Below are 16,668 nucleotides of genomic sequence, written 5' to 3' on the forward strand. Positions count from 1 at the left end.
AGTGGATTTTCCCCAAGTCAATTTAATAATGGTCTATGGACTTTTCCTTTAGGAAGCCGTCTAGACATTTTTTAAACCCCCGCTAAGCTAACCACCTTTACCACATTCTCTCCCCACCTACATCACCACTGAACTTTGTAGCCATCTATTCCCTGGTGGTGAAATATCTGACCATTCTCCTATACCAATGCTTTTGCCAGATATCTGGTCTGGCTCCTGCCCCCCCCCCCCCCCCCCATGGAATATACAGATGGCCCTGTAGAGGGTGAGGGGCCCCACCTCTGGGCCTGCTGAGCATGAGGACAGGAAAGGGATAAGTAAAAGATGCTGGAATTCAGAGGACTGTGGAGGTGAGGCAACGCTTTTGAAAATGACAATCAACATATCAAATGGTCCTCCCTCAACCATAGGCTGTCGGTGGCCCAACTGTTTGGGGAGGCTAAAGGGGGCGGGTTAGGGGTGGGGCCAGGGGCGGGGCTTACATTCATAATTGTCTGACAACATAGAAAAAAAAAGTAAAAAATAAGTCACAATTAATACCTTTTATTAAATTTAGATATTAAATATGTATCGTATGTCAAAAAATAAAGTGGTTGCTCACAGCATGTACTAACCACAATTGCTCAACTGCAAAACACTATGCACAAATTTGTGCAAAAACACACTCATAAACCTTACTGTACCATAACACTGGGCAGACCCTAATAAACCAATATACCACCCATATGGAAAATGCAGACCGTCAACAATATGAAACAAGGGATCATAATATCACAATTCTCATGTAGAGCCACAAAACACCCTTTTAGGGTGGAAAGTGTTCACAATTAGCTCCTTTTATGAATGACTATATGTAGATCCTTCAAGAGGTAGTGTGTCATGATTTTGGCTCTAAAACCCTTTCTGATGATTTGGTGCCACCTCAGTAAGGCCAATACACAATCTCTCCACTGCAAAACACTATACACAAACTTGTGCAAAAGCACACTCATAACCTTTCCAAACCATAACAGTACTAATTCCAAGGACAGGACAAGCTACAACCTTATGCATGGAAAGGCAGCACTGTAATTACACCGGGCTCTAAAACAGCAGTGCACAACCTAGTGAAACAAAAAAAACCCAAAAAGGGCTGAAAATACTACATGCTAGCAGAATACTGCACCTTGATCACATGAAAAACACATGACACAACAGATATGAAGGCAAAATACTAAACTGGAAAGTTACCTCAAGAAGTCAGACTCAGCATGCAGCAATACTAGAAAAATTGAAACTTACATGCAAAACATCACAGATGCAAATTTCCAAAAGCTGACATATTCCAGTTAATTCTGAATAAAATACTTTTTTCTACCTTTGTTGTCTGATCATTTAGTTTTTCTATTCGCTTTGGTCCCAGTGTCTTCTGTTTTATGCAGCGTCTTCTTTCCATTTGATATTTTTTTCTCTCACCATGTCCACCATCCTCCTGTGTCCTTATGCGTCCTGTCTACCATATGTAGCCCTGTCCCTATCCTTCAGTATCCTGATCCAGCTCTTAAATTCAACAGTTTTCCCTCCATCCATATCCAGCATTTCTCCTCACTCCCCTCCATCCATGTGCATATACTTCCCTCCCCTCCATCCATGTCCAGCACCTTCCTTCTTTCTCTCCTACCCTTCCATCCAGTGTCATCCCTCTTTCTCTCTCCATCCTTCCACCCATTACCCTCCCCCAATCCTTCCATCCATTGTCTCCCTCTAGCTCCCCTTCCTTCTAGACAGTTCTCTCTCTTGACCCTTTTCCATTCAGCATGTCCTCTCTCACCCCATCCTTCCAGTGTCTTTCCTCTTTCCCTCCCTACCAGCGTCTTCCCTCATTCTGCCCCCTCCTTCTAGCATTTTTCCTATTTCTCCCTCCTTTCATCCAGCAAGCATTTCTCAGTCTGTCAGCTAGGGTCTCCCCCAGTTTCTCCCCAGCAGCTTCTCTCTCTCTCCTGCCCGTGTCCCCTCTTTCTCTCCCCATCTCTTTCTGGCTCTCTCCTGCTTTATTCCATGTCCCTGGCTCTCCCCTGCTCCTTTCCATGGCCCCTCTTTCTCTCCCCTCTCTTTCTGGCTCTCCCCTGCTTTATTCCATGTCCCTGGCTCTCCCCTGCTCCTTTCCATGGCCCCTCTTTCTCTCCCTATCTCTTTCTGGCTCTCCCCTGCTTTATTCCATGTCCCTGGCTCTCCCCTGCTCCTTTCCATGGCCCCTCTTTCTCTCCCCATCTCTTTCTGGCTCTCCCCTGCTTTTTTCCATGTCCCTGGCTCTCCCCTGCTTTTTTCCATGTCCTGGCTCTCCCCTGCTCTTTTCCATGGCCCCTCTTTCTCTCCCTATCGCTCTCTGGCTCTCCACTGCTCTTATCCATGCCCCCTGGCTCTCCTCTGCTCTCCCTCTCTCTCCTCCTACCATTTCTCGCCAGTGACCACGTTCTCTTCTCACCCTCCAGCCCGGGCCTCTTTGCTGCAGCGCTGACATAAGAAGAAAAAGAAGCGTGGGGCCGCAGCAGCGTTCAGACATGCGCTGTCGGCTCTGCCGGTCCTCTGCCCCCGGAACGGGAAATTGACGTCACGGGGCAGAGACCGGCAGTGCATGTCTGAACGCTACTGTGGCCCCGCACTTCTTTTTCTGTTATGCTGGCTGTACGTCTCGTTCCTGGCTGCCGCTGTGCTGCTCAACAGAAGCGGCGGCACGCGGCAGCAGAAGATTTGAACTCGGGAGTCGTCTCGGGCTGCATTTAGAGAAGGAGGTAGGCGGGGCCGTGGGGAAGGTCACAGCTGGGCTGGGGAGGCTTAGCCTCCCCAAGCCTCTTATACGGGGCGCCTATGCCCTCAACCCTGAGAATGGGTGGGCAATGGACAAAATTAAATGGGGTTTACCAGACAAATGGAGATGTGAAGGACTGCCACTAAACAATAGGAGTCAGCTAAAGAGAGATGTGAAACACAAAGCTGGAGAAAATGCACCAAATGGGGACCCCGTGAACCTGGACGGCTCCTAAAGGAAAAGTCCATAACCATTATTAAATTGACTTGGGGAAAATCCACTGCTTATTTCTGGGATAAGTAGCATAAAATGTATTGAACTTTTTGGGATCTTGCCAGGAATTTGTGACCTGGATTGGCCACTGTTGGAAACAGGATGCTGAACTTGATGGACCTTTGGTCTGTCCCAGTGTGGCAATACTTATATACCTCAGGCCTTTGAAGGGCCAGTGGTGGGATAGCTCCCACCTTCTCAAACAGTGGATAAACAACGAACTCCTATAAGTATACCTGCAGATTGGAAAGGCAATTTTTTAACAGGTCTTTTCTGTGGGTAAAGCACTGCTTTAATTATGACAATGGCTTTGAAAATGGTCCTACATCGGTACACTTTATAAAAGATTATATAAATCAGGCTTCTTACTTTTAGTACTTTGAGAAGACTGTTAAATCTGTCGACTTCTTGTCCCAGCACAACAGTTAATGAATTTAAACGTCCTTTTGAATCCTTAACGAAAAGGGCCTCAGAGGCAGCCTCTATTTCCAGTTTATCTGCAATAAAAATGATCTATAAGTTATTTTCAAACTATGGCAAATGGTTGAACTTTATATACTAATCATTACTTATACTATAATACTATGTTATTTTATTTAGCATTTTTAAAACTTTCTATGAGGAAAGACTGAAGCGCCTAGGGCTCTTCAGCTTGGAGAAAAGGTGGCTGAGGGGAGATATAATAGAGGTCTATAAAATAATGAGTAGAGTTGAACGGGTAGATGTGAAGCGTCTGTTTACTCTTACCAAAAATACTAGGACTAGGGGGCATGCGATGAAGATACAAAGTAGTAAATTTAAAACGACTTGGAGAAAATGTTTCTTTACTTAACGTGTAATAAAACTCTGGAATTCGTTGCCAGAGAATGTGGTAAAGGCGGTTAGCTTAGCAGAGTCTATAAAAGGTTTGGACAGCTTCCTAAAGGAAAAGTCCATAGACCATTATTAAATTGGACTTGGGGAAAATCCACAGTTTCTGAGATAAGCAGTATAAAATGTTTTGTACTTTTTTGGGATCTTGCCAGGTATTTGTGACCTGGATTTGCCACTGTTGGAGACAGGATGCTGGGCTTGTTTTGGAAGTTAGTGCAGTATGGTAAATTTGCTCTATGTCCTGAGTGACTTTTTTTGAAGAGTTGTATAAACTTCACAATACACCTGATACTGAGAGGGTTGATGTTGTGTTAGTGAGATTACATCAGAATCAGAAGTATGGTGAGTTTTACAGGGAAAAAATAGTGCTGCCTCTGTGCGGTGCAAAGGAAATTTAAAAAGTGTTAGCTGGGGAAGGAAAAGAGAGATATGCTAGCTCTTTGTGTATGTGTGTGCAGAGGGGAGACAGAGAAAGGACTGGCTATAGTATGTGTGTGTATGGGGCGCAGAAAAAGATGGCAGTGTCCCCTCCAAAGCACACTGCCACCTCTTTTTGCTCCTCCCCTCCACACTTACAGGAAAAATGACCCTCTCTGTCCTCCACACACACACAGCCAGCCTGTTCTTCTCTCTGTACCTCCTCAATGTAGGTGGCCAGCCTGTCCTCCCTCTCTCTGTTTCCCAAATACACACTGCTTTTTCTGCCCCTCCCACATACAGCCAACATGCCTCTCTGTCCCTGAACCCCCTCCCCCCACACACATACAGACAGCTGTCTCTCCTCTACACACAAAGGCCCTCGTGATCAAAAGCAAATTCCAGCGCTAGAGGCTGTTAACGCCATACTAGCGCCGGAGTTTGCTGCCGACCCATGATCAGAGCCCTCGAGCGCCTGAAACAACGCACTCGAGGGCTCTTAGCGCAAGTAGCATGCAAATGCATGCTAAACAGGGCTTCTAGCGCAATTAGCTTGCAAATGCATGCTAATCAGCGCTTAACGCATTCATCCCCAATGATCAGCGTCCAGCGCGCCAAAGATTGGGTCGCTGGCCGCGGCAAAATCAACGGCAGCTCCAAGCTGGCGTTAGATTTTGCGGATCATTGGGGAGGAATGGTGAGCCCTATCCAGCATGCAGTTGCATGCTGGCAGGCCCCCGTTCCCCGCAAAAGCAAACGCGATTAGGGGGCTGCACCCCCCGACGATCCCACCCCCTCCATGTTCAGGGAGGGCTGGAGATCCGGTGGGTCTCAAGCCCCCCCCCAAACCCCCAGAAATCGAGAAGTGGCCGCCTCCGGCCAAAGGCTCTCCCACCCTCCCACCCAGCGACGGGGGAGGGGGGGGTGGGGGTGCTGGAGGTCTGGTGGGTCTCCAGCCCCCCAAACTCCCAGAAACCGTTGAGTGGCCGCCTCCGGCCAAAGGTTCTCCCACCCTCCCATCCATCGACTGGGGGGTTGGGGGCTGAAGGTCCGGTGGACCTCCAGCCCACCCCAACTCCTCCCCCCCAGCGTTCTACTTCGAATACCTGGTGGTCCGTGGTGACAACACCCCCTCTTGGCCCCCCTCCAGGCCTCCCTACCTTTCATTGGAGGAGGGACGCAGCATGCCAGCACTGCCCATTGCATCCTGGGATGCGCTGGGCGTGGCTACATACCATGTAAGGGTTTGGGGGGCTGGAGACCCCCCCCCGTCACTGGGTGGGAGGGTGGGAGAGCCTTTGGCCGGAGGCGGCCACTTCTCAATTTCTGGGGGTTTGGGGGGGGGGCTTGAGACCCACCGGATCTCCAGCCTTCCCTGAACATGGAGGGGGTGGGATCGTCGGGGGGACCGGAGGTTCACCGGACCTCCAGCCCCCGCCCCCATCGCTGGGTGGGAGGGTGGGAGAGGGTTTGGCCACGACATTTTCTGGGGGTTTGGGGGGGGGGGCTGGAGACACACCGGAACTCCAGCCCTCGTTGTTCAGGCCTCGGCAGGCTGTTTGACAGGTTTGGGCTTTTGACAGCCCAGACCTGTCAAACAAGTGCGGGAGGATTGTGCTGAGCGCATGCTCAGGCGCAATTCTCCCGCACTCAAACATGATAATCAAAGACAATAGTGCTGCTTAGATTTGCATGCATTACCTTTGATCATCGATGCAGAAAAGCCCTGCGCTGTCCCGGCGCTATTTTTAGGGCGCTGTTTGGAACAGCGCGGGGCTTTTGATCATGAGGGCCAAAGAGCTAGCATGTCTATCAGAACCAACACATCCCTATAAAAGGTATCACCTACAACTTGGTTTGTGATTGTAACATGGCAATCACATTTCTCTCCTGATAAGAGAATTTGTCTAAGGAATAATAAGAGATAAAGTATATATTTATCTACATGTAGCAACTTTAGATATTTCCTCAATACAAGCACAGCCAAGGTGGATGCCATCGCTCTTACATTGTAAGCCTTTATATAGCCTTGATAAAATAGCTCCAAATAAAACATGTGTGGTAACAAAGCAAGCCTAAGTGCACTGAGTACTGTCATCACTTTATTAGGCCACAGCTTTAGACTTAATTCTAGTGATACACATGACCCACAGATAACATCACATCTACTGTATGAGATCATTTCTTAGTGGAAAAACTAAGTAGTGAAGAGTTTTCAGGTGACCTGGACCAATGTGCTAAGTTGACCTTGCTTACAGGAAAACTAAGCAAAACCAAAAATATCTCTTTGGCTGAAGACTGCAGCAGTATAAAAGAACTTAAGCAGGATGATGTTCATTAATATAGAGGAGCAGAAGAAAGCACAAACATCCAGCAAAATATTATCACCACCAGACACCGAAACTCCGCCTCTCACCTGCCCACAACATAGCCAGTTCTGGTTTAGGTGGATATTCAGTGGCACTATCTGGTCAAATATCATTGCATATCCTCGGACAGCCTCGCATAGGCGATTTAACTGGATAGGAGCCTATCCTGCCCGGTTCAATCATTTTGAATATCAAACCCTATATAGAAATACCTGGTAACTTGGTCAAAATCATTCCAGCAAGTTCTTGCACAATTTCATCATTGCTTTTTCCTGTCCCTTGTGTAGTAGTTCTTGGCTGGACCTCAAGTATCGTATTGATTAAAGTGTTAGTCTCTTTACGCTATAACAAAAAAGACAAAATTAAAATACTATTTGAGCCAATTATTAGATGTTCCTCCTTTTAAAATATTTCTTTAGTAATAAATATTAAAGAATTTAAAAATTAAAAATATATCCACTAAAATTACAAGGATGGCCTGCTCACTAAGATTTAATCACACAGAAGCCTCTCCTGTCTGGTTAAATCGTTCTGAATATCTACCCCATAATTTTATTATATGCTATGGGGGCAATTCTATAAATGGATGTCTTCATTTAGGCAACCCAATGCCATGCAATAAGAGAATATTCTACAATGGTGTCTGGGAGTCCAGATTCTGTTATACAGTATTAGCATATCAGTGCACCTTACATTTACACACTCATAGTAACATAGTAGGTGACGGCAGAAAAAGACCTGTACGGTCCATCCAGTCTGCCCAACAAGATAAAATCATATGCGCTACTTTATATGCATACCTGACCTTGATTTGTATCTATCATTTTCAGGGCACAGACCATAGAAGTCTGCCCAGTACTAGCCCCGCCTCCCAACCACCGGTGCTGCCACCCAATCTCCGCTAAGCTTCTGAGGATCCATTCCTTCTGAACAGGATTCCTTTATGGTTATCCCATGCATTTTTGAATTCCATTACCGTTTTCATCTCCACCACTCTCTCTGTGAAAAATTACTTCCTGACATTTTTCTTGAGTCTGCCCCCCCCCCCCCCCCCCCCCCCCCCCAGTGAACCTGGTGTTTTTATAAACAGTTTTATGTTTTGTAATTTTCAATAAAGGAGATACAGTTCAGTAGATAATAATTTGGTAGTTACTTGGTATGAAATGGAATCAGAAGTAGAGATCCTGGATTCTTTATTCTTCAAAATAGCCTAATGATTAGCACAGTGGTCTGAGAGCGATTTGATTCCCACTGCAGCTCACTGTGACCCTGAGCAAGTCATCTAACCCTCTAGTGCCCCATGTACAAAAATTTAGATTGTAAGCCCACTAGGAACAGAGACAGTATCTGTATATAATATGTAAACCACCAACTCATGGTCATAACCAGCCATAGCTGCATAATTGAAGTCACATAAATGTGGCAGGAATGTGCATAAATTATAGCATTCTGTAAGTTACATGCTCTGTCCATGTCCCCGCTATGCCCTACCTATGTGTATGCCCCCCTTGCATTTATGCATTATGCCATTTACACATACCCTTGCAGAATAGTGCTTAGATGCCCTGCTGGCACTTTTGTGGTTAAGTGTACACTTATGCGCTTAAGTATTAGAATCCTGTACATTACTTCGGGTGCTAAAATGTGGGCTCCCAGTTATAGAATTGCCCTTCATGAAGGCAATTCTACAACACAGGCATTAACATTTATACATTTATGCTCCTATTATGTATATGCCAATATTCCACATAAATACTATTCTATAAATAAGTGCATATCTTGGATAGCACGTATTTGTCAAGAGGGATGAACAAAGGGGTGAAGAATGGGCAGAGCCCACACTTACATGAACAATTTATAGAATACTAAGGGCCTGATATTCAGCTGACAACAATCAGCATTTTGTTGACAACTGGCGGCGTTAAGCCTGCATATTCAATGCTGGGCCAGGCATTGAATATCTGGCTTTGAGGAGCCGGCTAATATATAGCCGTTTAAGTGCAATATTCAGCACTTAGCTGGCTATGGATTACTGCATAAAAATAGGAGTGACTTTTATGTGGTCCTATTTTTGCAGTTAGCTTGACCAGTTAAATGCCGGCTATCAGCACTTAACCAGCCAAATGCAGACTCCACCTCCCAAACGCCCCCAAATTAGCCAGTTTGCAGTTTGGCGCTGTTTATTTTTCAGTGGCACTAACTGGTTAAGTGCTGCTGAAAATTAGCGGTTAGCCTGAACAGGTGATTTAACCAGCTGGAAGCTGTTTCTGGTCATTTAAATCACTTTGAATATCAACCCCCTTTAAGTTATGTATGTGCCTTCGCCACTTAGATGCAAGCAGAACCATTGTGGGTTTATCTAGATTTTCAGATATGACACCTGCTCTTAAGCAACTACACTGGCTTCCGGTGGTACAAAGGATTCACTTTAAGGTGCTGACAATTGTTCATCAGGCATTGTTGTTTCTGCCCCATCTTACCTGAAGCAAGCACTGCAGGTTTACCATCCCAGACGTTTTTGAAGATCAGGATCTACTGTGCATATTTTTGTTGATGCAGTAATGCAATTGTGATATGATAATACAAGTGCTTCGGTTTTTGTTTCAGCTGGAATTTCCTTGTGGAATGAACTACCTGGCCAGCTTTGGCGATGCTCTGACCTTAAGCAGTTTAAAAAACTTTTGAAAACAAAACTGTTTCTGCATTCTGCTGTTTGATGCCGAGTAATGTTTTTGTATTTGTGGTTGAATATGAATGTTTTTATGGAAACCACTTAGTTATAGGTGGTATATAAGTTTTTTTAAATAAATAATTAAGCCAGCTCTATGGTTGGTGCAAGTTCTCATACCTAACCTCGTAGGCACATATATAGCTTGTCAGGCTCACATTCAATAAAGGAAAGGAGACACCGCATTTCCTTTACAGGAATGTTGCACATTTTTGAACATTTTTATTTATACAATGACATTTTCTGTGTTGTTTGGCACCCAATATATATGTTTCTTCAATTACATACATACTTCATAAAAGACTCAGCACCTATCTAGCTTTTTATGAGTAGAGAGGTGTGGTAGCCATGTTAGTCCACTTTTAAAGGTAATCAACAGAAATAAAACAAAATAAAACATGAAAAAGAAAATAAGATGATAACTTTTTTATTGGACATAACTTAATATAGTGACATACAACCCAGAGCTGGAAAAATTAAGAAAAATCATAAAAGATCTTCAGCCTCTACTCCAGGAGGATGAATTACTGAAATAGATATTCCCATCCCCACCAGTGCTGGCTTTCCGACAGCCACTCAACTTAAGACATAAGACATAAGCATCGCCACACTGGGACAGACCAAAGGTCCATCTAGCCCAGCACCCTGTCTCCGACAGTGGCCAATCCAGGTCACACTCACCCGACAAGATCCACGGAGCAAAGCATTTTGTACTGCTTGTCCCAGGAATAGTGGATTTTTCCCTATGTCCATTTAATAACATTCTATGGCCTTTTCCTTCAGGAAGCCGTCCAAACCTTTCTTAAACTCTGCTAAGCCTTAACCACATTCTTCGGCAACGAATTCCAGAGTCGAATTATGCGCTGAGTAAAGAAAAACGTTCTCTTATTTGTTTTAAACTTACTGCACTCCAGTTTCATCGCATGCCACCTTGTCCTAGTATTTTTGGAAAGCGTAAACAGATGATCCATATCTATCTTTTCCACTACACTCATTATTTTATATACCTCTATCATATCTCCCCTCAGCCGCATTTTCTCCAAGCTGAAGAGCCCCAGCCGCTTTAGCCTTTCCTCATAGGAAAGTTGTCCCATCCCCTTAATCATCTTCGTCGCCCTTCTCTGCACCTTTTCTAATTCCACTATATCTTTTTTGAGGTGCGGCGACCAGAATTGAACACAATACTCTAGGTGCGGTTGCACCATGGACTGATACAGTGGCATTATAATATTCTCATTTTTGTTTTCCATCCCTTTCCTAATAATACGTAACATTCTATTTGCTTTCTTAGCCGCAGCAGCACACTCAGCAGCAGATTTCAACGTATCATCAATGATGACTCCCAGGTCCCTTGCATGAAGTAGCTATAGTTTGGGTTCCTCTTTCCCACATGCATCACTTTGCACTTGCTCACATTGAACGTCATCTGCCATTTAGACTCCTAGTCCTGAAATATCTTCTTTCAACTTTTCACAATCTTCCCGCGATTTTACGATCTTAAACAACTTTGTGTCATCAGCAAATTTGATAACCTCGCTAGTTACCCCCACCTCCAGGTCATTTATGAAAATGTTAAAAAGCTTCGAATACTTAAAACACAAGCTAATCAGAAGTAAGCTCCCAACACAGACTCAAAAAGAAGAGAATGGCACACATCCTTGAAATATATCCATCTGCAAGCTATGCCAAAACATTTCACAGGACCCCACAGTCATTCACAAAGGAAAAATATTCAACATAAAGGAATCCTTTACATGCTCTTCTTCCAATGTGGTATACATCATTCAGTGTAAAAAATGTGACGAAGGATGCTATATTGGAGAAACAAGCCAGATGCTAAATACAAGAATTAATTTACATAGACATCACATGAAAAATGCCAGTGCCAGCCAGGATTCCACTCCTGTGCGGTCTCCAGAATTGCACACAGCACGCACGAAGTACTTACCAGAGACTTGAAAAATGGTGGCATCTAGCCCTGCACGGTGTATCCTGTCAACCAACTCTTCTATGCTGCCCCGGACCCTGGCATTATTTTTCCTGTAGTAGTTGCACAGGCAAAGGTTTTTAAATTTTGCATGCCTGGGGATAGCAAATGCACCACATTTGCGGTAAGGGTTTCCACGTGAGTTAACACCTGTACTGAAACCCTTTCTGCATTGCTATACCACAGTAAACATACATAAAACCCGTAGTAACCATGCAGATAAAGACTGGATGGCACCAGTTCTGGAAACAAGCTCAGCAAGGTGCTGTAGAGATTCCTAATGTGTGATAATTGTAAAAGTCCTTCGGCTTTAGGATGGCCAGCGAGGAGCATGCCTAGCAGCCGCACATAACATGGCGGCTGCTGCACGGCAGCTCCCCGGCCTGAGCGACCCCTCCCTTCCAGCTTCCCCCTGACGGTCTGGGTGACGTGGCAGGAGGCCCTGCCTGCCATGGACCGCATAAGAGCTGCCGACGAGACGGGGGAGATCTCTTTGTCGGCAGCGAGCGGTGCAGGAGTTTTGGTGGAGTTTTCAAGATCCACATGTTTTCAGAGGTCTCGAGTTCCACCAATGCGGTAAACGGACTCTTTCCCTGCTTGCGGCAGCAGACTGTGAAATGTTGTGGCCGCCCATTCGATCAGCTGATTGCACGGCCGCCTTTTTATTTTGGCCGGTTTTCCACATAGTCGGCCATTTCGCGCGTTTTGATTCCGCTAACCCGACCTATGCGGTAAACAGGCTGTTTCGCAATGCGACTGAAGCATTACAGCGGATAGCGGTTGTAGCGGCCCATTCCGCTCAGCTGTTTAGTGGCCGCCTTTTATTTTGGCCAGTTTCCCGCATGGCCGGCCATTTTATCCGTTGTGTCCTGTGGCCTCCTAATGTGGCCGGCCCTCTTTGTGGCCGCCCATCCCGGGTACTCGGTCCTGCAAGCGTCTTGTGGCCATTTTTCTCAACATAGTCGGCCATTTCATCGTCTTTCATTCTCGCCTCGCGTTCATTTTGGCGGTGTACCCTTGCAGTCCTCTAGCGCGCCCCTCTATCCTACCTTACTCTGCAGCCAGCATGCCTCGCCGTGCATGGGTCCCGGGCTGGCCGCGCGCTGCTTCCGCCTTTGCTGCGATCCCCGAGCCAGGGAGGCGTCGGCGGTCAGGGCCTGGACAGCGGGGAACAGATCGTGTGCGGCTGATCGTGAGGTTGCGTTTCAGTTTTCGGGCACAGATGGAAAGAGGGGGCTTGGGGGATCTGCCGTCAGAATCCCCTTACGGTGCTCCACAGTATGCCTGCTACTTTAAGTAGAGCGGTGGCCGAGTGGTTAGAGCCGGGTTCATATCCCACTAGTAGTTTCTTTGCCGCGTTGTCCCTTGCCGGGTGAGGGTCCAGGCGGCCGCGTGTGGACAGCAGTTGAAGCTGCCCATGCCGCTCAGCTGTTTAGCGGTATCCCCCTTTTATTTTGTTTGGCCGTTTTTCCGCATAGCCGGCTAATGCGTACGTTCGGTTCCGCTAACGCGACCTACGCAGTACACTGACTGTTTCGTGACTCCAACGAAGTGTTCCAGCAGAGAGTGATTTTCGCCGCCCATGCCACTCAGCTGTTTAGCGGCCCCCCCTTTTATTTGGCCGGTTTTCCACATAGTCGGCCATTTCACGCGCTCGGTGCCGATAACGTGACCAAGTACAGCTGTGGCTGAGTGGTTAGAGCACCGGTCTTGTAATCCAGAGGTGGCGAGTTCAAATCCCACTGATACTTTTACATGGTAAACAGACTGTGTTTCGCAGATCCACTGGCATTACCCGTTTAGAGGCTGCCTTTTATTTTGGCGGTTTCCCCCAGGGCTGGCTATTTTACGAGTTGTGGCCCGAGAGTTCAAATCCTACTAATCCTTCCTGGGCTGAGGGCCGGGACTCGTACGTGGAGACCCTTCCTTTCCTCGGCATGTCCAGCCCCCAGCTACTAGGGTGGGCTGGGAGCGGCATCACACCCTCTCGACCGGTGGACAAGAGGTCCCACAGTCGCAACCAATCGCAGGGACACGCATTGCGGGAGACGGCAATCCTTACTCCCAGGCATCAGGTGCTTAAGCGGAGGAAGAAAGGTAAGAAGCGCAAGCACTACAGACGGTCCAGCACAACTTCATCCTTGTCCTCTTTTTCCTCTGCACCATCCCCTGCTATAGACAAGAACGCTATACCCTTTACACTCGCGCCTGCATTCACATATGGTGTCCCCCCAGAACGCTTTCCCAGGACCCTGAGGAAAAAGTACTGTGTCGTCAGTACTTTGATATTCTCAAGCTGGCGGACGGCTGAGGCAGGAAATCAGCCTCCGCAAATCGATGCCATGCTCTGTTGCCTGGAAACAGTGCTTACCATCTATTGGGAGCACAAGGTACCTGCTATTGTGTAATTACAGCCAGAATTGTTAGACCTCTCTTCCGATTCACATCAGTACTGGTATGACAGGTTGCACGCTATTCTCCTGATTTTCTCCCATGCAGCTCCCCTTATATATGTCTGGGCTAATTCAAGTGCCATCTCCCTATCTGAGGTTCAGTACAGTATACATGCTAAGGACGAGACTTGGTGTTACCCGGTGGCCTTTTGGGTGATTTTCATTCAAACCGTACACTCATATTTGTCATCCGCTTCATTGTCCTTACCAGTCATAGGTACCTCTTCCTTCCTTGTTATGGCTGAGCTGCTAACCTTTTCACCTTTCATTTCATGCTTACTCGCTCTTGCTTATGAAACCCACAAGTACGGCTGATTCAGAGTGTTACCATTACCGTACAGATCACGAAAAGGCTGCTTGCTGCTGTATTTCCCTGGATCCATATCCTTACCTGATTCCAGCATTGCACTTCTCTTTTCCCTACCCAAGGATTGACAGTTAAGCAGCACCGCAACTTCTAGGTTATCCTCCCCTAGTCTTTTATCCTCTACATGAATAAAGTGATGTTACTTTATGATACAGCTGTCTCTATGGCAGGCATATCACAGGAACAACAGTAGCATCCTTTGACCTTTACATAGTGGGTTCAAGGTTATCAATCTCCCATGCTCAGTTTTGGAACTGCACTTGAACTACTGGTGGTTCATCTTCATAATGTTGTGTTACTTGGAGGGTACGAGAGAAGTAAGGTTTCCTTGCACTACATGAAGTCGAATTCCCCCTCCCCCCGCATACAACATTGGCCCAATGTTCTGTCCTTTGTCAGCCTTGCCTGGTTGGGAAAGATTCCTGAAATGCGCTATGCAAGGCATATGAGACATCGCTGCCTGGATGTCTCGCCACCACCTGAAACTAAACATGACCAAAACCGAGCTTCTCCTCTTTCCCTCTAAATCTAAACCTGCCTCTCCTCTCCCCCCATTCTCTATTTCGGTAGCTAACACTCTCATCCTCCCTGTCCTGTCTGCGCGCAACCTTGGAGTCATCTTTGATTCCGCTCTCTCCTTCTCTGCTCATATTCAGCAGATTGCCAAAACTTGTCGTTTCTTTCTCTATAATATTAACAAAATTCACCCTTTCCTCTCCGAGGACGCTACCAAAACCCTTACCCACACCCTTATCACCTCTCGCCTAGACTACTGCAATTTGCTTCTCGCTGGTCTCCTGCTCAGCCATCTATCTCCTCTTCAGTCTGTCCAAAACTCTGCTGCGCGTCTTATATTCTGCCAGAGTCGCTATACTCACGTTAGCCCTCTCCTCAAGTCGCTTCACTGGCTCCCAATCCGCTTCCGCATACGGTTCAAACTTCTTCTTTTGACCTACAAGTGCATCCACTCCGCAGCTCCTCAGTACCTTTCCGCTCTCATCTCTCCCTACACTCCTCCCCGTGAACTCTGTTCGCTGGGTAAATGTCTCCTGTCGTCCCCCTTCTCCCCCACTGCTAACTCCCGGCTCCGTTCCTTCTATCTCGCTGCTCCCTATGCCTGGAATAGACTCCCTGAGCCAGTACGTCAGGCTCAGTCTCTGGCTGTCTTCAAGTCTAGGCTTAAAGCCCACCTCTTTGCTACTGCTTTCGACTCCTAACCATGACTCTCTTACTCAACACCCTCACTTATCACCCCTACCACTGCAATTTCCCCACCCCTACCTGTCTGTTCGTCTGTCCAATTTAGATTGTAAGCTCTGTTGAGCAGGGACTGTCTTTTCATGTTAATTTGTACAGCGCTGCGTAAGTCTAGTAGCGCTATAGAAATGTTTAATAGTAGTAGTAGTAGTAGTAGCAGTTCCCACGTAGTGCTGACGCACTTGCTTACAAATTGTAATTATTGGAGGGCTAGTGCCTCGACCTTTTCTTAACCTACCTTGTCTCTGTGCTCATGGGTCTTTGGACTCTGTGCTCTTTCTGACTCACTGGGTAATGGTCTCCACAACATTTCTGTCCACACTTGCCCTCATAGACTCCCAGATTCGTTGTGCCTTGTGGGGAATGCAGGATGAGCCTGAGTCACTGCGGCAGACTTTGTGCAAGGGCAAGTGGATTCAGTTCCCATGGAAGCTAATTTTACCACTGAGTCAGCTTCCACAATAGGAAGACCCTTTACTAAAAGGCACCTCTTCTGACTTGTCAGCAAACTGTTTGTTATTCTATACATGACCATTCTAAAAAATACGGAGGCTTCAGGGTGTATTCCTGTGCTGGGGTCTACCTCAGGACACTTTGATCTTACAGTACCAGATCTTAAGCGGCCTGAACACCTGAAGCTTAGTTGTTCTTCCAGTTGGTTGGAGTGAACGGTACAGAAGTGCGATATGTGAGCTTACACTGCGGAGGACGATCCTTTAGTGTGCGGAGGACGATCCTTTAGAGTCTCGACACTACTGATTGGCTAGGCCTAGGTCTTGGAATGCAACACCCCATTAGGCCTCGTACACGCTAACGATATGCTAGGTCCAGGTCTTGGAATAAAACACCCCGTTAGGCCTTGCAGCTGTTCTGGCAGGAGCTATACCATGCCTCGGTCAAGGTACCGGACACTGAGTGTGGAGCCTCTGGCTACGGAGCACAGGGCAATGGTGATTGGTTCTCTGTTCCTTGGCCGCTACACTGGACACGCTGTGGCCTCACCAAAACCATCACCTTTCTTGTATTATTTTCCCTTGTTGCAGCTACACTGGACACACTGTGGCCTCACCAAGACCATCACCTTGTATTATTCTCCCTTGTTGCAGCAGTCTGCATTTGGGGGCCCGGCACCAGCCTACGGACGTGCAGCCGTGGG

At 46.8% G+C, this 16,668-nt stretch overlaps 1 protein-coding gene across 1 annotated transcript in view; it reads right to left on the minus strand.

The window, feature by feature from the left end:
* DNAH6 (dynein axonemal heavy chain 6) overlaps positions 1 to 16,668 on the minus strand; it is a 2,906,060-nt gene that overhangs the window by 429,628 nt on the left and 2,459,764 nt on the right. The window contains exons 73-74 of the mRNA XM_030192089.1: positions 6,933 to 7,062; positions 3,431 to 3,558 (exon numbers count right to left, since the gene is read on the minus strand). Coding sequence (XP_030047949.1) covers positions 3,431 to 3,558; positions 6,933 to 7,062 — 258 coding nt within the window. The remainder of the gene's footprint in view (positions 1 to 3,430; positions 3,559 to 6,932; positions 7,063 to 16,668) is intronic.

This window comes from Microcaecilia unicolor, chromosome 2, assembly GCF_901765095.1.
Source record: "Microcaecilia unicolor chromosome 2, aMicUni1.1, whole genome shotgun sequence".
NCBI lineage: Eukaryota > Metazoa > Chordata > Amphibia > Gymnophiona > Siphonopidae > Microcaecilia > Microcaecilia unicolor.